Below are 26,589 nucleotides of genomic sequence, written 5' to 3'. Positions count from 1 at the left end.
GGCCTAGCAGGGACTAAACTCCCCGGTGACTGCAATGGGCGCAGAGTTAGCCCAAGGCTGGGGGCTTGTGTCAATCCCGCTCGCCAGCCCCAGAGACAACAGGCCGAACTGCCTGCGGGGCTGTCGTGTCCACGCAGGGAGCAGCCATAGGCTTGTAGCACGCTAGGCAGCTGTGGCCAGGCAGGGCCAGACACCCCTCGCTAGTAGCACGGCAAATCCCTTTCGAAGAGACCCAGGCAGGCATCACAGACTAGTGCAGTTTGCCACACACACACACACACACACACACACACACACCCTCTCTCTCCAGTACTGCACAGCACCCAGGCTGTGGCTTTCACACGCCGCTGAGAGCTCACCTTCTCTCTGGACTCCCTGAGCCGCTGCTGGAGCAGCTCCCTCTCTCGCTGCCATGCTGACTGATGCTGCCCAAACTCCAGCTCCAGTTTACTTGATGTCTCTTGCAGTTGCTTGGCAACAGCAGCTTCCTCTTCTTTCTGGCTCACCGTCTGGGCCAGTCTCTGGTTCAGCAGCTGGATCGTGCTGTGGTCGGTCTCACTCCGGAGGCGGAGCTCCGACAGCTGGTGACTCAGCTGCAGGGTCCTGGCATTGAGCTGGCAGATCTCCTGCTTGTATGTCTTGTTCTGAAGGGGCAGGTTGGGGCCGTGCACAGAAGAGGATGTGGACATTGGTGATGGATTCACACGGATTCACCTGGGTGTCTTTACACCGTCGGAATTAAAGTGTCCCAAGACAACCCCCTTTCGCAATGGCGACAACTCGTTCACACGCTAGCTGCCCCGGCGAAGTGTGGTGGGGGGGCGTGTCGAGAGAGTGCAGGCCGACCCTCCCCCAAGAGAAGCCATACACAGTAGCTCTGCAGGAAGTGAATGCCTTAGAACAAGGGCGGTCATTCTGGGGATAACGCACGTTTGTTTTCATCTCCAGCAATGGCATCTAACCCCCGTACTTAACTGAAAACCCGATCCTCATTTTGGCTATGGAGCCATTACAGCTGGTTGGATGCGAAGAAGCTAGAGAGCACACCTGACAGTGCCTAGCAGGCTATTCCAATCACCTCAACAAACACACACTGTATTTTACCCCCAACGCTGGTCTATGAGCATGCTCCAGTGTTGGTTAGCAGCTAATTATGCATCATTCTCTCTACATATCCAAAGGTCTTAGCTGTGAATCCACAAGTCTCAGAGGGAGACACGGGAAAAAACCAAGCCAAAATGTTAAGTGATTAGTGATCTTGGGGTCCTCATTTTGAGGTCCTCATTTTGAGGCACTTTAGCAGAGACGTGACTTTTCGAAAGCAGGTGGCTCAACGCTTTCTGAATATCCAGCTCCTTTTATGGGGCCTCAGCTAGTGAACCCAGAATTATTACTTGCTTTTGAAAATCTTGGCCATAATTGTTCTAACTCCCAGCACGGTGATTTTAAAAGGCCTCCAGCTCAGCGCATAGCAGCACTAAAGCTAGATCCTGAGCGTCGCATTGGAAAGTTGGGAATTGCCCCTTTCAAATGGTTTAAAACTCCCCTTCGAGCCCAGATCTGCTGAGCCTTAACCCTGCCCTGGCTCCTGGCTCGTGTACGTTCATCATGCTCCTCCAGCCAACGTCATTTGACTCCGAGAACACTGAAAAAAGTCACAGTTGCCAAAATGTTTCCTTTTGACATTTGTTAAATGAAAAATAATCCAGTTTTCCATTGGAAATGACTTTTCAATTCCAAACGTAAGCTAATTAGGCTGAACAAGGTTACAAAAGAGCAAAAGGTTGAAATCTAAATGAAATATTTCAAACAGAACGTATTTATTGGCTCACTGGTACTGGAGATTGACTTTTCATCCCTATTTGAGATGGGAAGAAATTTCACACACTCTAAAAGTTTTGAGACATGAAAAACATTTCGCATCCAGCTCTCCTGAAATGCTCAAAGTCGCCTAAAGGACTTGGGTGCTTGATTCCCATTAAAATAAGTGGGACCTGGGTGTCCTAAACCCCCCAGCCTGCTTTGAAACTGTCAGCAGGGCGAGTCCCGTGACAAGTTCGTTAATGCACAGATCCAAGTGTTTGCTCAAAAACCCTTGCATGTTACACACAGGATGCGCCTTCTCTGCCCCTCCTTGCCTCGTTAAATCCTTAAGCAGAAGGGCTAATTAAGTGCCATTTAGCATTAGTAGGTTCTTACCAATTGATTTAACTCTTCTGTCTCAGATAGCGCCATCTCCTTCTCTCTTTGCAATTCATCAATTTGTTTCCTGTTGGAAGGGGAAACACATATCATTACAAAGCATGGACCTCTTTTTGTAGAAGTACCTTCCCAGGCGCAGAATGAACACCATGACAACACTGGTTTGGATGAAAAGAAAGAGAATGGTTATTCTAATCTGAGTAATCATGCCAGCATTAGCCCAGGGCTAACAACGTAACATTGCACTAGCAATTTAGGCCAAGACTTTCAAACCTGACTAGTGATTTTAGGTGCCCAGCTGGACACATCTTAAAGGGACCTGATTTTCAGAGGGTGCCAAGCAGTTGCCCTCTGAAAGTCAGGGAATCAAGTTGGGCACCCAAAAGTCATGGCTTACACTTGGCTTTGCGTTCTTTGCTCAGAGAGCCTGCAGCCCACTGCCTGTGTTGGAAGCTGGTCAGATCTTTCCCAGAAGGTCGGGCTGGGCCAGAAGCAGTATCACCAATTCTCTCCTACCCCAAACCCTGCCCCATGGCACTCTGAAGTGTGGAACCAGCCAGAACTCAATGACCGAGCTGAATTCACAAACGGACAGCAACTGAAACTCTGAGCTCAAAGCAGCCTCTCGAAGCCAGATCTGCATTGCTGTCTTGCATCCAGTTAGGTTTTTTTGCACTGAATTATCGGTTTCTGGTGGATTCCGGTTCAGACAACGGGCTCAGGTATGTTCCATTTCTGACAGAGGCTTTCGCTTTTAAGGAACTCAGACGAACATCTTTGGCAAACTGCTGAATGTTAGTGGGCTCTTTTCTTACCTTTGTTTATTACTTGCTTCTTCCACATCCTCCTGAAATCTCCCAAGTTTATTTCTCAGCAAAGCGTTATCTTCCGAGACCCTGTGCACCTCCATTCTGCACACAAAGAAATTGTTATTCAGGGACCTGTAGCAGCCTGTGTGTCTGTCCGGTGCCTAGCCCACCGAGGCACCAGGCATCGACAGCAGGGTTGGGCGTTTGACCAGTCCAAAAATAATTGGCCGTTTGACTGGCCAAATAATGGTCAAATATTTTAGAGCAGTAATTTTTTAGGACAGTAACAAAAAGCCTCCAATAAGCTTAGCCTTGGATCAATACTTATGCCTAATTACTGTACAATCAAAGGGGACCTACCTGAGTTATTGTAACTCAGAAAAATGCAAAAAACAATGAAATGTAGCTCTAATAAATGAAAGAACGGCACCATGGGCCATCAGAAAGCCAGGCCGCTGCCTACCTCCGGGCATTTTTGCTGGAATACTTGACTGGGCTCAAATAGTAAGTGGTCAATTGATATTATTTGACTGGTCAATTGACCGGCTTGCCACACCTACTTTATTATAATGCAAATATTAAACAGTCACCATTTGGGGAGATCACAACACAGGGAGTTCGAAGCGACCTACCTACGCTCACCCAAGCCAGGCATGAGAGTAGTGCCACTCACACTCTTTAATCCCAGACCATCCTTCACTGCCAGTTGCCCAACTCGGGCTTTGCTGGTCTGTTCTTTTACACCAAATCCTGCACACGCCCCATTCCTGAGCCTGGAGTCTATTCCAGACAAGGAGCCGTGCAGAATGTGAGAAGACAAAGGGACCAACAGAGCAAGAGGTTTGAGCAAAGCCCGGGGCAGAGGTGGGGAGTGATGGGAGAGGACAGATGAACCAGCAGAGGGGCAGACAATGGCTACTGGATTTTTCACAACTGATTCCATTTAAGAAGCATGAGAGTCTCCCCCCACACACACTTTGTTACATCTATGTGCAAAGAATAAGCTGTCATGCAAAACAAATTGACAGCTAACGAAGAGCAGCCTGGTTGGGGGCAGGTAGGAGACCAAAATGTGGAACAAAGCCCTTACTTTCTTCAATTCCTTGGTTGGCCAATTAAGAGAAATGAAACCCACTTTTGCTGCCTGTAGATCAGTCTAAGGGCAGGCAGGTTTGCTGAAGCAGCAAGAATGAAGATGCTGGTGAGAGCTGAACTCGTTCATGTCCCTCCACGTCTGGACATACTAGACACTCTGCGTTCATCAGGGAGAACCATCAGTGTCAGGGAACCTTCCGAGAGCCTAGACATTGAAATGCTCACATAAGGGAGCTTTAAACTAGATCCACAGACTGCTACACTGTCCTGACTTGCTTGCAAAATTAGGAAACCTCTCCGAGCCAAATGCGTAATGCCCCACCTCTTGCAATCCCATAAGCCTGCTCTATGACAAGAGCTTGAACGGAGGAGAGCAGAACTGAGCTAGGATCCATTCCCAATCTCTTGTATGATTATGCACTTGCGCTCTGGAAAAAAAAGGGTGTCAGACCTCATTAACTGGAGCTCGTTCTTGTGCTGCATCTTCATTTCTTCTTCCAGCTTGTCTCTTTCCTGAGCCAGCCGCTGTCCCAGGTCGCAAATCTCTTTGGCATAGTATTGTTCCATTTCTGACCTCTCCTTCTCAAACCTCTTCTCAAGCTCCTGACTGAGAGTGGATTTCTGGAGCTGGTCTTTCAAGCCATCAATTACCTCTTGGTATTTCACTTTGAGCTCTTCCAGGTCACCTTTCTGCTCTTCTAACTCGCTGACCTCCATCTTAAAGCCTTGCTCAATGTCCTTCCTTTCCTTCTCAAAGTTTCTTTTCATTAACTCAATTTCCCTCTCATAGTAATTTACCTGCAAGAGGAAAAATAGTTCTGTGTTAGCGAGGCAGTCCTGAGCACACTTTCCTGCACTCCGCTAGGAGCTGTACATTGATAGCATCACAGCTTGAACAGGAAGTGTTTGCAAAGATCTCTGGCCTCCCTTAGCCTAGGTTAAAACATTCTAATGCAATTGCCTGCAATATCCAGGAGGTCAGATTACATGATCCACAATGGTCCCTTCTGAGTTTAAAATCTCTCCTGGAGGAATCCTGCAGTGTTTCTATTAAAGCTAGTGGACGACGTAAGGCAACAGGATTTATTATTTCAGTTAAACATTTTCGGGGGTTACCATGAAAGCAGAGCTGTATTCTTGCTTTTAGAATAATTCTGACATCTTCACAACCAGGGACGCATGTGCCTGCCCCTCCGTGGAGTCACACGGGTAAGGAGGAACCGAGCACCTTCCACCCCATGAGCATCCACACAGGAGCCAAGCACAACCTTCCTTATTGCTCACTCTGGGCCTGACCCCAAAGCCCACCGAGGTCAGTGAAAATACACTGATCTGAGACAAGACACCAGGGCTGATTTACAAAGCTGCCCAAGGGATTTGGACTCACAGCTCCCATGAGCATCAATAGAATTCAGGCATCCAAGTCTCCGTAAATTGCTTTGAAAAATCTTGTTCCTATTTACCGCCAGGACTCCCCAAGGTTAGGACAGCACTATAGCGTGTGTGTGCCTTCTTCAGCAGAGCCACAGGCCCATCAGGAGCCCACAAGGCAACGATCCCGTTGGAAACAGTGAAAATGAGTCCAATGGAGTGTGAATAGCTGTGAACTGGAGCCGTGACTCTGGCAAGCACGGAGGGGTTCACAGAATTCTTTTGCTACTTCTCCTTCCAACCGCATGGGAACCAACCCCTCTTTCACTGCGAGTAGGACTAAGGGCATGACACAGGGCAGAGAATCTAGAACCCTCGCAGAGCACAAGAACCACGCCTGGAATCCCTCTTAAATCCCAGAGGAGGGGAACGACAAGGAGCTGTGTTTGTTATGGTCTCTTGAATAAAGCGTGTCCAATCTGCAGGCGTTTCCTCTGGGCTGGCTGGTGCAACAGGACATGCCCTTGCAAATGAACAAAACCCTTTACAAGTCTTTCCTAAGCCACCCAGCCAGCTGTGGCTTCGACTCCTGCTGCCAGCCAAGACGTCCATGTAGTGTGCCGCCCTTCCTGTGTACCCCGGGATGTGTGCGGGAAGGCACACGGACTACTCCCTGGTACCATCACAAACAGAGCCAGCACCCCCTAGAGAACCATCCATGGCCCAGATCTGAGAGGACAAGCACAGATGCAGGAGCAGCACAGGGGGCACAGAGTCTGGGCATATGAAGACCCATCTCTCTGGCCCCACCTTCCTATAACACAGGGACCCCAGGGAGCAACAAGGCTGAGGCTGTACTCCCCAATTCCCCCACCTTAACCACACGAGTCAGGAGCTCCGTTCCCTCTAGGAGAGCTGTGGTGCAAAGTTGAAGAGCACCGAGTCACCCGAATGCAGACAGGAAATAGCCACACTGCTCTGCCACAGCGTTTGTAAGTTCCCCAGGGCCCCTCTCCCCCCATCACCTTGGTTTCCAGTTGTATTTTCAGGTCCTGAAGTTGCTCTTTCAGCTGCTCTATCATGAGTTCGGTTTCTATACTCACTGCACAGGCATCTGCTTCTACAAAAAGGACGCCTGAAAAGAAAACAGCTTTTTGAAACGGTCCCACGAGTGCAGAACTGAAGATCGCTCTGCACCCCACAATTACACTGGCAAACCAGCCAACCTGCATTGGACCCATAACAGCTTAACAAGGAGCACTGCAGTTGTAAGCAGGACAATTCACTTGTGTGTGAATATCAAAAAGATGTACTGACGAGCATCACTAACCCATTCCTTTTTAGTAACAGAAATCAAGGGTAGATGCTAAATGTGTTTGTCTGTGTATCAAGTCCTGTTAGAAGTTTACCAACGTAACCAAATTAGCTTCTAGATGCTAAATCCTCTTCATGTCTTAATTGCCTTACATTACATATGTGACTCTGTTCAGTTAACCTTAAGATCAAAGATGTCAGACACTGCAGGAAACGAATAATATCATTATTGTCTTCAGTTTATCTATCCATTATAATGAATGACCGGCAGTTCCCTTATGAAAATCAGTGTAACTAGATTACCTGCATATGCGTAGGAAATCGAATGTTAACTTCAAAGTGGTGGGTTAGGGGCGCTCAACAAAGCAGAATCCTCAGTCACATGCTGTGCTCAAAACACCTGACAGCCCACAGCTCCCCCGAAGAACAAAGAACTAGTACACAGCTTGTCCTGGGTGCGAATGAGGCGCTGGTGATGAAGGCAGCTTTGGAGAGACCCGCTCCACAGCCCAAATATAAACTCTCTACTTCTTGTCCCCCCAGGGGGCTGCCACAGCTCCCCTGCTACAAGAGAATGGAGCCACCTAATGCAGCGTCAGTGGTGGGTGAAGAAATAATGGAGGTGCCAGGGACAGTCCTGCTGCTGCAGTACAATGTGACCCAGCAGGATCCACCTACCTGCATGTGGAGTAGCCCCATAGCTCTCGATCAGGGGAACCTCCAGCAGGAGCAGTCTCCGAAGACGAACTGCCCAGCTATGCCACAAAAGCAGCAACCAAAGGCCACGGAGGTGGCAGGGGATGCTGTCAAACCACTAGTCAGTAGCCAGACATATGGGGAGTTAGCACCATGAATGGCAGCTTATACAGCCTCCCAAATTCCCCCCCCATCTCTTTTCCAAGGAGAAGCGAGACTGAGCCAGGGCAATTGGCTCCAGAAAAAACAACCACCCAACAACGCAAGCCACTCCCAAGCTCAGAGCGCGCCGGTTTCCTTGGGAACACTGCAGACATTATTTAAAGAGACAGAGTTCCATTTGAAGCACGTCGGTGCAGAAACGTGGCACCAGTTCAATGCATTTACTCTCCATGTAAACACCAGGCACGATCACAGCCCTCTTTAGAGAAACCCACGTGTGCGTATGTGCACATACAGCTGCCGACTGCTCTCCTTACCGGTTTTGCCTGCAGCCGATAGCCGCCGGCTCACCAAAAGGGACTGATCTCCTCTCTGGGTCTCGTCTTAAAAGCAAGGGGAAGAAAGGACAGAGTTATTAAGCGTCTCTGATGACTCACTACAAAAAGTAATTTTCCCTCTGCTGATCCTCACACCTTCTTGTCAACTGCTGGAAATGGGCCGCCTTGACTGCATTGGCCTCGTTAGCACTACAAAAGTCACTTCCCCTCCCTTGGTATTCACCCCTTCTTGTCAACTGTTGAGAATAGGCCCTTCCCCCTTAATTGAATTGGCTCGTTAGCGCTGACCCCCCACTTGGTAAGGCAACTCCCATCTTTTCATGTGCTATAATATATATTCTTCTTACTGTATTTTCCACTCCATGCATCTGATGAAGTGGGTATTAGCCCACGAAAGCTTATACCCAAATACATTTGTTAGTCTCTAAGGTGCCATGAGGATTCTTTGTTATTTTTTCTGATGACTCAGTGTAACAAAAGGAAGACATACAAGTGGTGCCTGTACATGCCTTTAGAGCTGAGGAGCCCAACATCCAACCTACGTGATGGATTTACATGGCCCACTTGGTGCATCCAGATCACACAGAATCCTAGCTGTCATTAACCAAGAATCTCCAGCCTGCTTGGTTGCCGAAAAAACGCTCCAGATACAACCAAGGCAGCGCCGTCTGCCTGAGTCTGCACGCAGCCTGAAACCATGGCCGTGAGGTGTGACTTCCTCGGCTCCCTATTAAATCTCACCAAGGTGTCAGTTCTAAAGGCTAGCAGTGACATTTAAAATGTCATTATTAACTATTTAATTGCTCGTTGTTTTAGTGGCTGGATGTGACAGGCTGTACCCTACATTCACCCCTTTTTCAAGGGTATGATAAATTTTGTTCAAACCAAGCCTTGTAAGGTATCATTTGAAAACTCATGATTTGCTGATCATTGTTGTCCTGGTCAAATATGTGTGGCAACACTGTATGCAAAGTTACAAGATTCTACTGTCTGATGTTATTAAGATGTATTCCAAACCTGGGGAAGCAGCCAGAAACCAGTTCCTCAGAGACAAAAGGCAAACTGATGCCTTAGCCAGGTGTCAATGAAATCAAATGGACCATCATCTGGTTAAGTGGCCATGCTTTGGCAAGAAAAAGGGTGTGAGTGAGAAATTTACATCTTGGCAAGGAAACAGCTGGAGGTTCCCACAGACTTTCTGACTCCTGAACCCCAGCTGGAGATGATTCTCAAAGAAGAGGAAAAAGTATAAAGAACGGGGAACAGACACCCCAAATCACCTCTCCCTTCATCTCTACTCACAGCATCGACAGCACTTGAAGGACAAAGGAGGCAGCATTGGACTGGGGAGGGATCCCGGCAGAAAGGAATTCAGCCACTCAGACTGCTATAACATGTGGCGAGAGAGACTTTTGCTTTGAAATCACTTAGCGGGTTAAGTTAGGTGTTAGTTTGTGTTTTACCTTTTATTTCTTTGTAACCAATTCTGACTTTTATGCCTCATTACTTGTAATCACTTAAAATCTATCTTCTGTGTTTGGATTGAAGTGTTTGGGACACTCCATTCAAGGGCTGGTGCATATAATTTTTTATTAATAAAATGACGGACTTTCCATCAGCTTGTGTTGTCCAGTAGAGAGCGGGGCAGTACAAGACACCCATTTCTGGGGGAAAGTCTGAGACTGGGAGTTTGCTGGTGTCGCCCTAGAATGTAATTCATGAGTGGCTGGCTGAAGCATTGATGGAATTCGGCTGGGAGTAACGTACATGCTGGAGGCTGGATGTGAGCAGGCCAGCAGGGCCAGTGAAGCAGTGTAAAAAGGCACCCCAGGCTGGAGACTTGAGGGGACACAGCTGTTCAGATTGCACTCTGGGTAATGTCACAAGGGGATTGGGTGGGAGTGCATACAGGGCCTCGATGCAGGGAAGGAAATGCCAAGGGAGACACATGGAGACACGCACAGACAAGAAGGACAGACATGGAGAAGGGAAGAAGAGACTCAAGGGGCAGAAACAACCCCGGCCTGAAATGAGGATCTCTTCCCCTGGGTGGCGCTGGGCGTGACAATCAGGTACCAACCAAGTCCTCCGTGACAGAAAGCTCCAGGTACTCCCTAAGGGCCACACATGCCACTGGCTCTCAGTCCAGAGCTCCCGATGACACGGGAGTCCTGCCATGGGCCAGCCTCATAGCCTAGCCCATGGATCATCTTGGAATTCGCCCTTCTCCACAGAATGGGTCTGACCTCAGAACGGAGACCGCTGTTAGGGGTTTCTAACACTCTGCTATCGGCGTCTGCTCCATGCTGAGCACTGCCACGAAGATTAGACTCCGCGTTCCCCACCCACCCCAGTTTTGGCAGCTCTCGACCTTAGAAACAAACTAAGATTAACGGCATCTGATCTGTTTTCATGCAAGTAAATACGGGGCTTATCTGAAGCCCCCCAACCCTGAAACTAACGAGGATTAAAGACGAGAGCAAGGGGCTGGAGCAGTGTGTACAGTGGGGGTGCTGAAAGCCATTGAACCAAACCTGTAAACCCTGTGTATGATGGAAACCACTTCAAGCCAGGGGGTGCGGCAGCCCCCCCAGCACCGCTAGTTCCAGCCCCTCTGGACAAGAGACACTCCTCTGGCAGCGAGGTCCATCAGACCATGAACTAACTCACCGAAGGTGCTCGAGGCTGGGCTAGCCAAACATTGAGGGCTGAATGCCCCCCTGGAGTCACTCCATGCGTCCAGTGCTAGCTGGCAGGATTCCCCCATTCACCACGGGGTCTAACGTGTTTGAGTAGCTTTGGTGCGGTGCGGGAGGGGACGGGAAAGGAGGCATTCAGTGAAATGCATCATTTCATTTAGAAAAGGGCTTACTTTTAAAAACACACAAACTTCTGAAGGAATTTTAGTCCAATCTGCCAAACTCGCTGCACAGCAAAAAACCCCAGTGTACAATCCCACCCGGAACGGTCCCTCTCCCACTGCGTTGCGGCCAGAGGAAGGGGGTGACTGCAGCTCACACAGACATCCCTGAGCTAGCATCAGTTCAGCTAGTGGTGCTACCAGAGCAGTGACACCACAGCAAGCTGCCTGGATCCATGGGTAATTATTCAGGCCACTAGTCCATGCCGACTTCCGCTCCTGGACCCGAACTAGCTTTAGTCTAGTTCGCTCGGGTATGTCTACTTGAGTGCGCAGTAACGCACTGTGATTGCAGCCCTGTGATTGCAGGACAGACATACCCTGAAGTATTATACCCCTGTAAGCAAACATTCACTAGCTACGTGCCCAATCTTCCAGCACAGCATCATCTGAACCTGCAGGTCTCTGTGCAAAGTGCTTGTGGAAGTAGCCCCGTGAGCCTGGCTGTGCTCTGACAGTCAGAGAAACGGCGTACAGGTTTTCAAAGCCAACAGAGGGATTTAGCCACACAACTCCTGATTGTTTCAATGGAGTCTCCCAGTCAGCTCTGTAAATCTCAATCTCCCCCCGACCTCAGCTTGTTCTAGTGGGAACCCTGTAGCTTATCTGATACTCAGCCATAGGGCCAGGAAACAGAGTGATGTTATATGCCACGTGTGCTGCAAGGTTCAAGTGTAACATGCTGAACTAAGGGGCAATCTCAGCGTAACTCTGATCTTCCTGGACCTTTTGCCGTCTGAGCAGTTTACGTACGATAGTGTGTCTCCCCCCCTCCCTGCAATTCAGCAATGTTACCAGCAGGTAGCAGTCTTCCTCCTGGCTTATTCTCCTTCATTTTACGCCAGGCCCTGCGGTACTGGCTCTCCTGCAGCTGGGAACGCAGCTTTTCTACCTCGATCTGTAGCTCATCGTTTTTATCCCGTAATTCCTGCAAGGCACACAGCAGATCTCCTTTAAACCTCACCGACACAGACCAGCCACAGCACTGCTCCAGAAGTGCCAAGTGCCCACAGCTATCGGGGTGGGGAGTGTGGAAATGGTGGGTGCTCCCCCCCGCCCCCCCACAGTCGGGCCCTGGGTCAGCCAGCCTGGGACAGGAGGTGGGTGCACACATACATACGTCATATCATTAATTGATCTCTGTAATATGGAGACACCAGTATGGACCAATGGGCAAACCCCCTTCATCTGTCAATCAGGCAGCGGATAGCCAATCCAGATGCAGGATTCTTGCACCCCGTTCCAAGTTCACACAAGCAAGTGCAGAACCAGTGGGTGTTATTTCACATGGTGGCCGACTCTCGCCGGAACTCGGACAACTCTAGAGGAGTAACTTGAGCGTAGCTAGCTCGAGCTAACTCTGCAGTGAAAACAGAGCCTCTCTCCTGTTGCAGTGCATGGAAGTCACACTGAGAACAAATTAAGTACACGCTTACCTTCTATTGTAAGGTCAATGGGACTTAAGACCATGTGTAAATGCTTTACTCAACAGGGATGATATAAGCGCCTGCTTAAAACTAAGCATGTGCTAAGTGCTAAGCTTTTGCTGACTTCTGCCTTGTACTAGGTGGTATCACCAAGGTTGTTTAGACAACAGTCTACTGAAGAACAGCTCTGTGCAAGCTCAAAAGCTTGTCTCTCTGACCAACAGAAGTTGGTCCAATACAAGGTATTACCTCCCCCACCTTGTCTCTCTAATATCCTGGGACCAACATGGCTATATCAACACTACAATCGACACAGTTAGCATTTTGGAACAGGAAAATTGGTGACACGTCTACATGAAGTGCAGACATCCGGCATGTTCAAAGCGCACACAGAAAACCAATTACAAAGACTAAGTGAGTCACACTATACAAAATACATGAGTCAGTTAACAACGTAAGCTCAAGCATTTGAGAAAACGATGCTTGTAAACACCCAAGATTTCAGGCCGTGCCAAGAGACCATGCAGGAGGTGAAAGTAACAACACGAATGTCTGAATCATGCATGTGCAAGGTAGGAGTGCTCACCTTCACCCTCTAGCACCAAATTGGGGGGAGTTGGGGTTTTGTGAGATTTGGGGAAAGAAAAACAGGAAGAGGTGAGTTGATAACATCTCGTCCAACAACAACTACACAGAACAGTAACAGTAGCACCGGCAGTTGGGAGGTGACATCATTTGATGGTCTATCAGAACAGCCCCTTGATTTCTACAACTACTGCTCAGTTTACAAACAGGACTAGATGGTGGCCCCAGGACCCAGCCCAGACTAAGGTGGGGGGGGGTGCATTCCCCACAAGGCAGGGGAATTAAACAGCATGGAGGAGAGGGCTGCAGGAAGTCACTCCCTGGGGAGCGAAGGGGTGCCTGGGAAGGAATCGTGACTCTCTAGGGCTCCTCTAGGCCGGGGACTGCCCCACACAGGGGCTCGCTCTAGACCTAAGGAGGGGGAAAAATAAACTCTCGATCTAATACAATAATAGTACCTAGCTCCTATCTACCGCATTTCACCAGTAACTCTCATAGCACATTCTTCACAAAGGAGGTCAGGAGCATGGTCCCCATTTGGGGAAACCAAGGCACAGGGAGACAAAGTGACTTGCCCAAGGTCACCCAGCAGGCCAATGGCAGAGCTGGGAACAGAACTCAGGTCTGAGTACCAGCCCCTTGCTCTATGCACCAGAACACACTGCCTTGCTACAGCAAGCCCCTTAAGACACTCAGTGAGCAAAGAAAGGAATGAAATTCTGGCATACGTAGCGGATACTTCTCAATAGATTCTTGTTTCTTAAAAAAAAAAAAAAAGGGGGGGGGGGCTTTGAACAAAGTTATGTTTCCTGACACGTAAAAGACACCCCTTGGAACACCTGTGCTCCCGGGGATCAATCTAACCATGCACCTAGGTTCATCTATCATGCCCATCACCATGGTATCTGATGAGCTTGCAGCTCGCCTGAGGGATCTTTAGGGCACGCCAGCCCTTCTCGGGAAATCATTAGTGACACTGAGGGAGTTTTATAAAAACCTACCCTCAAGTTTTTGCTCCATTCGGGTTTTATCAGCTTTATCCTACAATGGGATCAAGTAAAACATTGGGGTTGGTCCAGGGTTCTGCAGACCACAGAACGTGCTGCCACACAGGAGGCCAAATGCTATTCTAAGCCTCAGTGCTCATCTCTCAGGGCTAAGCAGGGCCTCTCCCTTTGCACGGGCGAAAGGAGGGTGCTCCAATACTCATTTGCACTCTCTAGTGACCAGGATGTGGCTGAGATCACGGGGGAAGTTGTCAAATACACTTCAGTGAGGTCAGCGCCCGAGTGCCACTGACTTCCAGTGAGACGTAGGCTCCTGCAGGCCACCGTCTATGCTGGAAATGGAGCATAGGCGCTTTTGAAAATGTTACCCCCCATGTAGCTGCAGTACTGAACTAGGGTACAGAAGCCACAGTTTGAGCAGGGGAGCCTGGGAAAGAAGAGGATTTAAAATTTGGGGTGGAGGTGATGCTCCCAAGCACCCCAAGATGCACCCAGAACAGAGAGGGCTGAAAGACCCTCGTGTTGAACTGCCACGAAGTGCAAGTCACCCAGCTGGGCTAGTGTGGGAGCCCTGCAAAATATTCCCCAGATGGGGCACAGCCTGCATGTCAATTCCACCACCTTCGACCAGGACTGCTCCGTCACAACCCCCTCGGCCCTACCAGGGACGTGGAGTGCATGGGGCGTTTCACCAGACCAGGGAAGGAGCACGCTGTCGTCACAACAGCCTTCTTGAATAAAGCTGCCCGTACATACCCGACTCTGCAGCTCGTATTCTTTTATGATCTCTGCAAAGCGTTCTTCCTGATGGAGCAGCTCTGTGCTGTGCGGATCCACCACGCCCAGCTACAACACGGAGAGAGAGCGCCCCAGAAATGCATTACACACGGGCAAAGACAGAATTAACACCCCTCTGACCGTGCTACGCAGCCTAAAGGTAAACTCCTAAAAGTCAATGTTTAGGCAGCTACATAAGAGCCTGCTGCAGAGTGGAGGGAAAGATTCCCAGGAACTTCAGTGACCAGGCCCAGAGTGACCTGATTTTTGAGCAAGCTGAGCAGACAGCAGCTCCCACCGACGGCGGAAGCCCAGAGAGGGAGGTTGGCTGGTCACCGGGCCATTTCCACAGGACGCTGCGGAGTCCATATTGTGTATCAGCCTTTAGCTACTAGGTTTAGTCGTCTGTCTCCCAAGCGCCTGGGTAGGGTTTCTGAGCTCTGGGTGCCAGGGAGAGACTGGGGGGGGGGGAAGAAGAGTGAGCCTTTTGGGTGTGGGGGGAGCACACAACCCGGGGGAGAGAGAGGAAGGGAGAGCAAGGAAAGAGGAGACAGGCGGAAAACATGAAAGGGAAAGGTCCACCATGATCTGAGATAGGAAAGAAAATATAGAACACAAACAGGTCAATACTCAGGGTAGAGCATTAAGTTGCAGGGGATGTGGCCACTGGGGAGGGGCTGTGGCTTGACAGATATTTTCACACTGCCTAATAGGCATCAGGTCCATTTTTCAAGCCCTGCCCACCTTACTGTATCAATCTCAATGACAGAGGGAAAGGTTAGAACTCAAATTATTTTTGTGACCAAAATTAAAAATTTTCCACTGGAAGGTTTCAGTTTGGTAGATTTTTTTTTTTTGTCCAAAAACCAGAAAAAGAATTTCTGTACAAGTTTTGCATTTCTGAAAACTCCATTTAAAAACAAAAAAACAAGAACATTTTTGAAAGCCAAAAATTTGTTTTTCATTACAAAAAAAGTGAACAGTTTGGTGAGGTGGGGGAGGGGGGTTCTGGAAAAAGGAAACATTTTCTGAATAGGCATTTTTTGACCAGGTCTAGAAAAAGCTACGTTTGAAGAAGTGAACGTTACCTTGTCTTTCAACATGAAGTCCAGCTCCTTCTGCAGCTTTGACACCCGTTTCTCAGACTCCGACAGCTTTTCAACTACTTCCGTAACCTCGCTCTGTAACCCTCTGTTTTCCTTTAAATAGGGAGGAAAGGGAACTTTGTTTAATGCCCAGTATACTGGTATATAGAGGATGCCTGCGCCATGCGCCTTCCTTGTGGGACACCTTTAACTGAGCTTACTCCAGCGCAGCTCACATTTAGGGAGAAGGCGGTTTCTGCTCTATGAGCCAGGAATACCCTGCTCGTGTGCTAGCTCCATCGAGCCCCTGTACATAGAAACAGCAGTGGCACAGGGAGCGGTTTCAGGTGGGTTTGCACGTGGGGTGACTCCACTGCGTCTCCTACCAATGCTATCGCTGCTATGCAGCTACTGACGCTCGCACCAGCTCAGGGAGGGGGAGACGCAGCCCTAGCTCACAGTGTCGCCTCAGACAGGACATGCGGATTCTCTCCCTCCTCCCCACAGCAGGGACCAGCCCCAGAAGGCCCCACACAATTCTCCCCTGGAGAGAGGAGGAGAGAACGAGCCACCCGTGACAGTCGCTCACTGCGTGACTGGAGGATGCTAGAATATGACAGCGATGAGGGCGGTCTCTGAAAGAGTCCGTAACCCGTAGTTACTGATTCCGCACGCAGGGCAGAGGCCTGGTCAACACACAAACTTTGTGCCACTTTAGTTATTCTCTGTTTAGACAGAAATAGTTAAAGCAGTGCAGCCCCCTAACGTGGACGCTGCTGAAGGGGCTTATCTCAGCATGACTGCGCCCAAGCGAGGGCGCTGGACCCCTTTAACTGGCTCTGCTGCTAAAAGGATGTTGTTAAAGGGGTACAAAGAAGTTAGGCCCAGATTTTGCAAGCTGTCCCACGCAGGTAGACCCCTGCGCCGGAGACTTGCCCCAGGGACTTCAGTGGAGCACAGTCCATGCACGAGCATAGCAGCTTGCAGGATGGGGGTCTAAGAAAGAGCAGCACAAGTCTCTATAGCAAACCAGAGCGACACTGGCGCAGAAAGGCGAAGGCCACCCACGATGCCCTGACGACTGCTAAATAAAGCTGGGTCTCGTCACTGAACGCACGACAAGCAGGGGGGTGATGAGAATGTTGAATATCGTATGTCAGAGTCAGAACCTCATGATCAGCCACAGTCGTGATCTGTATTGCAGAACGGGGACACCCAGTGCAGAATTAAGGCTGAAGCCAGCGTCCTATTATAAATAAGGCTGCGAGTCTGTCACGGAGGTCACAGATTCCGTGACCTCTGTGATTTCTGCGGTGGTTGGTGCTGGCTCAGGGACTGCCTGAGCCAGGCAGCCCCTGGGTCAGCAGCAGCAGTTTGGGTGTGTGGGAGGGGACTTAGAGCTAGGGGTAGGGGGTTGGGAAGTATGGGGGGGCACTTACTTTGGGGTGGGGGCTCCCCAGCTCCCACTGATATGGCCTCCCTGCAGCTCCTGGGCAGCAGAGGGGTGGGGGGTCTCCACACTGCATGCTGCCTGCATGCCACGGCCTGGCCATGCTTGCCCCCAGCACCAGCAGGGGTCCAGGGCTGCGCGCTGTGCCCCCCGCCAGCACCAGCGGGGGTCCCTGGCCACCTCCCTCGGCACCCGTGGCACCCCCAGACTGCCCCCGTCCTCCCTAGAGCACCCGCGCTCCCCTGCCCACGTTTTAGTCAGGGCAGGTATTGTTTAGTAAAAGTCATGGACAGGTCACGGGCCCATGAATTTTTGTTTACAGCCCGTGACCTGTCCATGACTTCTACTAAAAATACCCGTGACTAAAACGTAGCCTTAATCATAAAGCCCAGTTTTCCCTCATCCCTTCTGACACAGCTTCCCCCAAAGGACCTAGCCCCCTGAAAGTTCGCTTGCCATGAGAACTGTTCGGGAGCTGGAATTTCTGTTCCATGGGAAATTCCGGTGTTTCTGTGGGGCTGGGTGGGGGATTTCTTTCCGGATGCACTCCCCATCAAATGTCAGCTGTATCAATCCATAACGCAGCCTGCCAGTTTGGGCAATTCTTCTGGAGCACGTTCCTGCCTACAAAACACGACTCCGCCAGCATGGCCGAGCACAGCCACGCGGTGTGGTGGTCGCTTGTCCTTTGGAAAGAATTGCTAACTGTATGGGAGAATCCATAGGGTTTTTCTGTTCTATAACCTTCCAATGTTGTTTTCAGGGGAGGGCAGGGCTAGTGTAAGACCCTGCTCAAGAGATGTGAAGAAGAAAACCCACATGATTTTCTGCTTTTAAACACTAGTCTGTTCTCTATGGGTTCTTATACATGGAGAACGTCTGTCACGTGCGGCTCGCCTCTCTCCTTCTCTCCCCAGGAGGGAGGTGTGTGTGCAGTGTTCTGTTTCAGGGGGAGGGGTTTGTTTCTAGGTGATCTGAGCGTTTCTACCTCCCCTGTCCTATTTAACAAGGTTACAGTTCCCCCAGCGCCAGAAAAAAGACTGAGATCAGACAGGAGGTTTCCCAGATTAGCCTGGCTCCTGGCCCCTCCGGTTGATCCGGCAGGACCACCCCAGGCTGCCCATCTGGCATCCCCTTGCAGCGGCAGGCTCCCCAGGGCGATTGCTTCACCTGTACTGCTAACGTCAGCTTCTCCCTCAGGCTGGTCTTTTCGCCTTGGAGGAGTTTTATATCCGCTTCCAGTTTGGTGTGCTGATCGGTCACTTGTTGCAAGAGCAGCGCTCTGTCTGTCTCCACGTCAGATTTAATAATGCTCAGCTTCCCTTGATAGTCTTGCTCCAGATCTCTGCAACAGACAAGCGTCACTGCTCAGTGTCCAGCAGAAAGCCACCATGGCCAAGTGACTGTGAAGACTGAGATTTTTCAAAGGCTCTTATGTGACGTGGGAGCATAATTCTCTTGGGCTTTCAATGCACTTGTGCTCCCAAGTCACGGAGGTGCTGTGGCAAGTCCCACCCTCAGCACTGTCATAGATTTTAAGGCCAGAAGGGACAATTAGGTCATCTAGTCTGACGTCCCGTAGTGCACAGAACAGAGACCGTCACTCAGTCACCCGGCACTGAGCCCAATGACGTGGGTTGGACTAAAGCATCTCTTCTGAGAAAGAGATGCATCCCAGGGCACACTGAGTGTGGGGCAGAGCTGGGAACTGAGCCCTGAGCCCCTGGGTCCTAGGCCAGCCCCTTATCCAAACCTGCATCTTGTATCTCAAATGGCCACTTCCCCCTGCTCTCATCCACGAATAACTGGCTCCAAAACACGTGTGAGAGAGCTCTGGGCAGGGTGTGTGTGCGTGTGTGTACACACACACACACGCGCGACAGGAAGAAAATGGCTAGCTACATGGACAATGAGAAAACGAGTCAAATTTTATTTTCAAGTTTAAAAAAAACCCCAAACTAATTAAAGCGTTATTAGAACATCACTTCTGCTCCTCCTCAGACAGGGAACTCACTCTGGTACAGGAGTGAATACACGTTTCCCTTCAAATACCAAAGGTGTCTGGCTGCTGGGTCTCGCCCACCTGCTCAGGGTCATTGATCACCGTATTTGGGGTCAGGAAGGAATTTCCCCCAAGTCACATTGGCAGAGAGCCTGGAGTTTTTTCACCTTCCTCTGCACCATGGGTCATGGATCACTTGCAGGTTTAAACTAGAGTAAATGGTGGATTCTCTGTAACTTGAAGTCTTTAAACCATGATTTGAGGGTGTCAGTAACGCAGCCAGAGGTTATGGATCTATTACAGGAGTGGATGGGTGAGGTTCTGTGGCCTGCAATGTGCAGGAAGTCAGACTAGATGATCACGATTGTCCCTTCTGGCCTTAAAGTCTATAAAGTAGAAGTACTCAAACTCTTGTGAGTTTTTGGTCAATATCAGTCACATTGCTAGGAATTTATTCAATTCTTCGTAGCCTAATGGCAGGGCAAGACTTCACAATGGGGCTGCACACCATGCGTACCGTAAGACATGCACGTTACTTGCTAATGCTGAGATCAGTGAGCACTAGACCCACACGGGTGTAAACGGGCAAAGCTCCACTGAAGTGAGTGGATCAGTGGAGCTGCACCCGGCTCACAGCAGCAGAGAGTCTGGCTGGCTGCGTAGCAATCCACAGGAGACATTGCACACAGGTACCCAGGCTGCTCTCTCATACTTGAGTTTGCTCTCGTGGTGGTGCTCCATGGCCGCGTGATGATCATCCACGTCCTTAGCGAGCTGCAGGTTTCGTTTCTCCGCCTTCTCCAAGTCCAGCCTCGCCTTGTCTCGCTCCCTGGAGACCTGCTCCACCTGGGCCCTGCAAGCACAGGCAGATGATGCTGACAGCATGACAACAGGCTTCCCGACGTACGGAGAGAAGCACTCCCAGAGGGGAGCCCACGAATGCCCACACGCAGTTACGTCCGGCACACGTCTCCCCTCGCCCGAGACCAAAACAAAGAAGAGCCTTTGTCGGCTCTAGTAGAGAAACCTCCCGCCAAGCAGGACGGGGAGAGCGGCCGCCTTACGCTAGGTAGTGCAGCTCGTGTTTGTAGGAAGCAAAGGCCGCATGCTGGACTCCACTCTTGGAAACCATCAGCTCGTTGTCAAAGGCCACGGCCAGCTCCGCCAGGCTCACTTTCTCCTCCAGGCTGAAATCCAGACTCTGCAAAAACCCAAGAACAGCCCCCTGAAGTTCTCTCTCTCTCTCAGGTACGCAACTGCCCCTTCCCCCCACATTACCGGAGCATCCGAGCACCTCACAACCTGAAACAGCACTTCCCTGCTCACAACACCCCTGCGTTCACCGATGGGGAGCAGAGACGCTAAGTGACTTGCCCCGGGTCACACAAAGAGTCTGCAGGATAGAAGGGAATCTCTCCAGTCCCGGGTTAGCACACTAACCATTGAGCCATCCTTGGATGATAGAAATCCCCAATGCAAATCTGGCATCTGCCACCCCCTCCATTCCCCATAAGCAGGAAGCGAGAGGGCTCGCAGTAACACCAGAAAAGCAATTCTAAAATCAATCAAAGTAATGTGTAAAACCTTGAGAATCTCCTTGCAGTTTTCAACTCCTTCCTGGGCCCAGATGGAGAGGATCTGCGCAGGACTCGCAAAGCCGCTGCCGTCGTCGATGCAGGAGAAGGGATGCAGACACACATAGCTGGACAGTAACAACGGAGTAGCAATTCTAAGCCCATTCTCCTCGGAAGCCTGGAAATCAACTGAGATAAGTCAGCCGAGCAAGGCATTTTGAGGCATCGAGAACACATGCTTCAGTCCTGCAAACAGACTGCTGGCATGTAATAAATACTGGAGAAGATGAAAACACTCTGAGCTGAGAAGCAGCAGGATCTAGGTGCTCACAGCCAGGAAGCCCCGAGTTCCAATCCCAGTGCTGCTGTGACACTGATACGGAATCTTGGGCAAACCACCTAGGCTCAAATTCTCAAGAACGCCCTCCAATTCTGGGTTCGCTTCGGACACCAAGAGCCTGACTTTTGGAGCTACGGATGCTCAGCAGGTCCCAATGAACTCAGGGAGAGCTGGGGTGCTCCGCATCTCTTGGAAGTCACCTGGAGGGGTCTAAAGCTGGGCACCCAACCCTCCAAATTAGAGGCCACTTCTGAAACTCTGGCTCTTTGCTTGTGTGTCAGTTCCCCAGAGGGAGCAGAGCGTCACAATACCAGCCTTCGCCACACAGTCTCGGGGAGAATCGGTTGGATATGTTTGGCAGAGCACTTTGGAAGTGTCAGTCGCTAGAGAAAGTGGAACTCATTTGGTGTGGGGGTGATGGAACAACCCCAAAACTAGGTTCAGATCCTGATGGGTCAACCCCGCCCCCTGCACATGTGAGGCAGACAAATTAAGCTCAGTCCAATTTACTCAAGGGACCAGATTCCGATGGCCAGGACGTCCCTGCAGAGCCAAGAACATCTTGGGGTAAGCTAAAAAGAGCGTGGCTAAAAGGGCACACCTAGGGCCAGATTCTGATACCCTTACTCATGTTGAGTAGAGCCTCACTCCTCGAACAGTCCCCTGAAATCCCCAGTGAAATCCTCAGCCAAAAGATCTCATAGCCCATTTGGAAAGAGTAATGGTTTCCTCTGGTCTCCTTGACCCTTCCCCCGCTGTTATATAGTGGGCCAGTTGATTGTCTTCACCCTAAAAGTAGCTGCATTTTAGTGCTATAGTTATTTGTGAGCACTTGGAGATCCTTGGGAATGAAAAGCACCAAGTGTCAAATATTTATTGCTGTTATAATAAGAAAACATTGATTAAGCCTATTTCCATGCACTAGTGAGATGATCTCCCCAGGAGTTTACGCCTGTAGCACACGGAGACATACCTGATCTAGTTCGAACAGCAGTGAAGTTGCAGCATGGGCCCTGACACCACGCTGGGCACCTTGGGTACGTACTCAAACAGCTAGTCCACCCTGCCACGGCTTCACTGCTATTGTTATTTGAATTAGCTAGATCAAGGCTAGCGCGGGGGTGTCTACAGATGCTGCAATCACACCGCGGATTGCGCTGTAGACATATCCAGAGTCAATACAAGGGCAGGGTGGCCCATAGTCCTGAAGCTGACATAACTGGAGTAATATTTCTTCATTCCAGTGGTGTAGGGTTTCCCTTCTCTCTCCGGTCAGACAGGGGGCAGCTCGATGAGCCTCTCAGCACATACCTACATTGGAAGTGGCGATGGGACTGCGGCACAGGCAGGCATAGGGTGAGTAACAACAGCACAAAGATGCACCGGCAGAGAGACTTCAGCATAGCCTGGCAACTCGAGTACCTATCCGGGGTCTCTGGCAGGCTAGTAGGCTGCGTCTACATTATGCACCACTGGCACTGCCGCGTAGTGTCCGGGTAGCTACCTGCCACGGTGAAATGCAGGCTGCATCCATGCTGCGGTGGGGAGCTACAGGAGTCAGGGAAAGGCTCTGGCAGAGCAGAGGCAGTGGGGAAAGTGGCCCAAATTCCTTCCCGGCAGCGGGGAAAGGGCTCCAGCAGCAGGGAGGCAACAGGACACTACACTGCTCAAAACAGCAGCGCAGACGGGGAGGCAGGGCTTGGGCAAGTGGAGCAGAATGTAAAATGAAACAGCTTGTTTCCTTCACGCTCAGCACTCGCTTCTCTGTAAGGGGCAAAGTTTGGACCGTGTCAGATACACCAGGGAGATTGGAGAGGTTTCCACGCGCTTCTGATGGGAGACAGATAAGTGATTCTCTTCCCCCGGACACTTCTCTTTTATCACCTAACTCCTGCTGAGTGAGTCCCGCCCTCGTCCCACCCTGCCCTCGACTGCAGGAGGCAGAATTAGGGCTTGTCTACACTGGCACTTTATAGTGCTGCAACTTTCTCGCTCAGGGGGATGAAAAAACACCCCCCGAGTGCAGCAAGTTACGCTGGCGCTTTACAGCGCTGAAGACAGTGCCCCAGCGCTGGGAGCTGCGCCCCTGGTGGAGGTGGTTTTTTTAGAGCCACAGCCACACAAGCCACATTAAAGCGCTCCCGCAGCCAGTGTAGACTAGCCCTTAGAAAGCTTTGCAGGGCCAAACAATCAGCAAAACCCACCAACTGCAAAGAGCCTCTTCCATGCTGAACAAAAGCTGCATTAATAGGCCCAGGACCAGCCGCAGCTGGGAACAAAGCTTGACAGCACAAACTACCGGACAATCCAGACTCTTTTCACATTAGCGTGCGAGGGGCAGCGAGAGATTGTGCGTGTGAGAGAGACTGTACCAGCCACCCACTGACCTAACTAGGCCACAAACGACATGTGGATCCCTCAGCTCACGGACTGCTCACGTGACAGGTAGGAGAACAGCGCTACTGAAATACGCAGACTGCATGGTTAAAATTCACATGGAGTCCAGACACTCAGGAGCGACGTTCCAACACCAGCGCTAGCCCTGCCATGCCGTGCAGCGTGTGCGTTTCAGGACACGCCCTTCGGGACAGTGATCTAGTCAGACATATGGGGCTGCACAGCGGGAACTGTGCTCTGCCCAGGTTGGTGCACAAAGGTGGGGAGTGGAGAGGGTGCCAGACGCCGCCCTTACCATCGCCACCAGGCTGGACACAACCTGTCCTGATGCTCAGAAGGCCTGAGGCTGTTACACTCAGGCCCCGTGATGTCAGCGTAAGAGGCCTTAAAGCCCCCACCCCCAGAATGCACCCTCGCCGAGGGCTGCCCCAGCTGTGCAGAACTGGCACAAGGGCTCTGTGCCAGCCCCACTCCCAGCCCGCAGCACAGGGATGTGTCAGCAGGGGACACAGCCAGAATGGGAAGGGGCGTGGCTGGAGAGCACACTGCTCCGGCTAGCTCTGCTTCCCAGGGACCAGGAGGGGCTGTAAGCAGTAAAACATCAGTCAGAGCAGCCCCTCTTTGCAGGCGAGAGGGGCAAATCCTTCTACGCTGGTAGCTGAGCTTCCCTGGGAACTCTGCTCGGAAAGCATCTGACGCAGAGCACTGGAATGTGCCTGAGCCAGACCCCATGGAAGTCAATGGGAGTCTTTCCACTGGCTCCCAGGCTCTTTAGCCAGGCCCTACATTGGGAGTTATCCAGGACTCTTGGGAGTCCTGCCCCGGACTCACCTGGTGATCCGGCAGCTGCCTGGGCTGTTTGACAGGCGTGGAAAAAACAGGAAGAGAACCAGGCCCGTGGCTGGACAAGCCAAGCTCGAACTCCTGAAAGCTCACTCTGCCATCTCCATCTCTGTCCAGCCTACGAAATAAATCTTCCAGTTCCTGCAGAAAACCATTGGGAAAAAGTCAGCAGACACATCAGCCACATGCAAGATCCCAGACGCATTCACTGGAAATCAACATCTTTTTCAAAAAACAAAAAAATGAAGTTCCCTATTGTTTTTACATAAGGAACAGAATCTACAATAAACCAGAATTAACCCTTCCACTTCTCCACACCAAAAGAGAAACTGCAGTAAATACAAAGGCATGCAGTGACTCCATGTAGATACATGCAATCCACATCAGTTACTCCAATTAGGAAGGAATAGGGATAAAAGCAATACACACCAGACACAGGTCGTGGCATTGTATTTACAAATGCACTTGGGGAATGCAAGCGGAGCTCTGCAAACCAGCTCCCTCACGGAACTCAGACTAGAACCTAGATTTCCCGACTTCCAGAGCTTTAGCTACACCACAATCCCTACATCCCCATGTAGCCATTGGGCTGGGACCACTGTAGGCTGCCTCTATCTCATACATTAGTTTATATCCCCTGGAGAGAGAAGAATGTGTGACAATGTGGTATTGACTTCATCAGGTGTCCGTGTGCATGCAGGGGTCTGCCTGTGTGTAGCACACTGCAGGATTGGGGCCAAATTGAGCAGAGGGTGCACTGTTAATTGGCTAATGAAATAGTCTTTTCCCACAGATGTAAATGGATCGGATTATGCAGAAATGGTCAGGCCAAGTACACACCACAAACTTACATTAGCGTAACCACGTCGCTCAGGGGTGTGAAAAATCCTGTCGACAGAGCTACCGCCTCTCGCGGAGGTGGATTACCTACGCCAGCGAGAGAAGTTCTCCCGGCAGTTAGCAGTATCTTCGCTCAAGTGCTACCCTGGTGCAGCTGCATCACTGCAGCGCTGTGTGAGTAGACAAGCCCTTTGAGTCACATGGCTGCCTAGACATCAGTACTGAATTTAGGTTTTGTGTTTAAAGAGGATACTGTTAATTGCTTCATAAATATGACAGACCAGATCCTCAGCTGGTCAAGACAGCTCCGCCGAGGTGAATGGCGGTGCACACCAGCCGAGGATCTAGCTATATTCTGCAAGTGTCTGGAGACTTCAGGATTTATGTCTGAAAGCCGTTTCTCCTGACAATGTGCTTCTACTGACCAGGTTGCCTTCCCAATGGGCTCATTTCCACGCCACCCCCAACTCACCTCCTGCTCCAGCTCTTTGAGCCCAATATTCGTACAGACCGTCGCCAGCTCGCGCTTGCTGAGGTAGCCGGTGTTCCCTATATCCAGTTCTTCCCAGATGCCCCGAATCTGACCCTCCGTCATGTCAAAGCAAGGGCTGGCTGTCCGCCGGGGGCTGTCAAATAGGTCAGGATTCCAGGTGCTCATTTGGCCTAAAATTATTAACCATGCATCAGTTATATTAACAGAGAGAAGCTACTGTTCCTAATGAGCACGTGGGGCCCCCAGAAAGAGCTCACTACAGGTCTGACTCAACTCAACGAGAGTCTCTCCTCTGCCACCAATGGGAGCAGGATGGGGCCCTCTACGTACTGTCCCATGGCACTATCTTAAAGCCTCCATTTTTGGCAAAGAAAAGCTGCATCCGTAGGACCCTGTATTCTAAAGATCAGGGGTGTTTATAGCATTTATTTTTAAAACCTAAGAATTTCTTATCAGGAATCTTAAATCAGATGCTTCTGATTCAACTCCAAACGTTGTCAAAGAAAATTCTCTGGCCACAGATCACATGCATCGTTGGGAGCATCAAAGATATTAAAGCTAAAAGGTGACTGGGATTAAATTTTGGATTAGACTAGAAAGGTAGTCGTAACCTTAATTAGAGAGAGGGCTTCATTTTTCATCGGTTCCCGGCTCCCTAATTAAATAGCAGGAGTTCATCATGGATATTTTTAGAAGATTAATACGGCAGCTGTAGGAAGAATTGAAGCCTGTCAAAGCTCACTACACTTCAGATCACCACAGCATCACCTCGAACAGAGTTGTGTCTACAAGCTAAGTATGATGTTGGTCTTTTCTAAACCAATGCTGCAAAAAGGAGCCCCCCCACCCCCACCAATCCTCC

At 50.4% G+C, this 26,589-nt stretch overlaps 1 protein-coding gene across 5 annotated transcripts in view; it reads right to left on the bottom strand.

Annotated features, from left to right (window-relative positions):
• NINL (ninein like) overlaps window positions 1-26,589 on the bottom strand; it is a 53,423-nt gene that overhangs the window by 6,829 nt on the left and 20,005 nt on the right. For 4 of the 5 annotated variants that reach the window (XM_034763925.1, XM_034763923.1, XM_034763924.1 and 1 more), the window contains 16 exons: window positions 25,707-25,897; window positions 24,383-24,535; window positions 20,825-20,992; window positions 20,305-20,441; window positions 19,953-20,093; window positions 18,409-18,583; window positions 15,792-15,902; window positions 14,683-14,772; window positions 12,921-12,929; window positions 11,703-11,835; window positions 7,967-8,032; window positions 6,503-6,612; window positions 4,558-4,904; window positions 3,018-3,113; window positions 2,200-2,269; window positions 360-644 (listed from right to left, as the gene is read on the bottom strand). In XM_034763925.1, coding sequence (XP_034619816.1) covers window positions 360-644; window positions 2,200-2,269; window positions 3,018-3,113; window positions 4,558-4,904; window positions 6,503-6,612; window positions 7,967-8,032; window positions 11,703-11,835; window positions 12,921-12,929; window positions 14,683-14,772; window positions 15,792-15,902; window positions 18,409-18,583; window positions 19,953-20,093; window positions 20,305-20,441; window positions 20,825-20,992; window positions 24,383-24,535; window positions 25,707-25,897 — 2,282 coding nt within the window. The remainder of the gene's footprint in view (window positions 1-359; window positions 645-2,199; window positions 2,270-3,017; window positions 3,114-4,557; window positions 4,905-6,502; window positions 6,613-7,966; window positions 8,033-11,702; window positions 11,836-12,920; window positions 12,930-14,682; window positions 14,773-15,791; window positions 15,903-18,408; window positions 18,584-19,952; window positions 20,094-20,304; window positions 20,442-20,824; window positions 20,993-24,382; window positions 24,536-25,706; window positions 25,898-26,589) is intronic. The other variant, XM_034763922.1, reaches the window with a different exon arrangement.

Source organism: Trachemys scripta, chromosome 3 (assembly GCF_013100865.1).
Source record: "Trachemys scripta elegans isolate TJP31775 chromosome 3, CAS_Tse_1.0, whole genome shotgun sequence".
Taxonomy (NCBI): Eukaryota; Metazoa; Chordata; order Testudines; family Emydidae; genus Trachemys; species Trachemys scripta.
The sequence above is the reverse complement of the archived record's forward strand: the minus strand, read 5'-3'. Positions and strand labels throughout refer to the sequence as shown.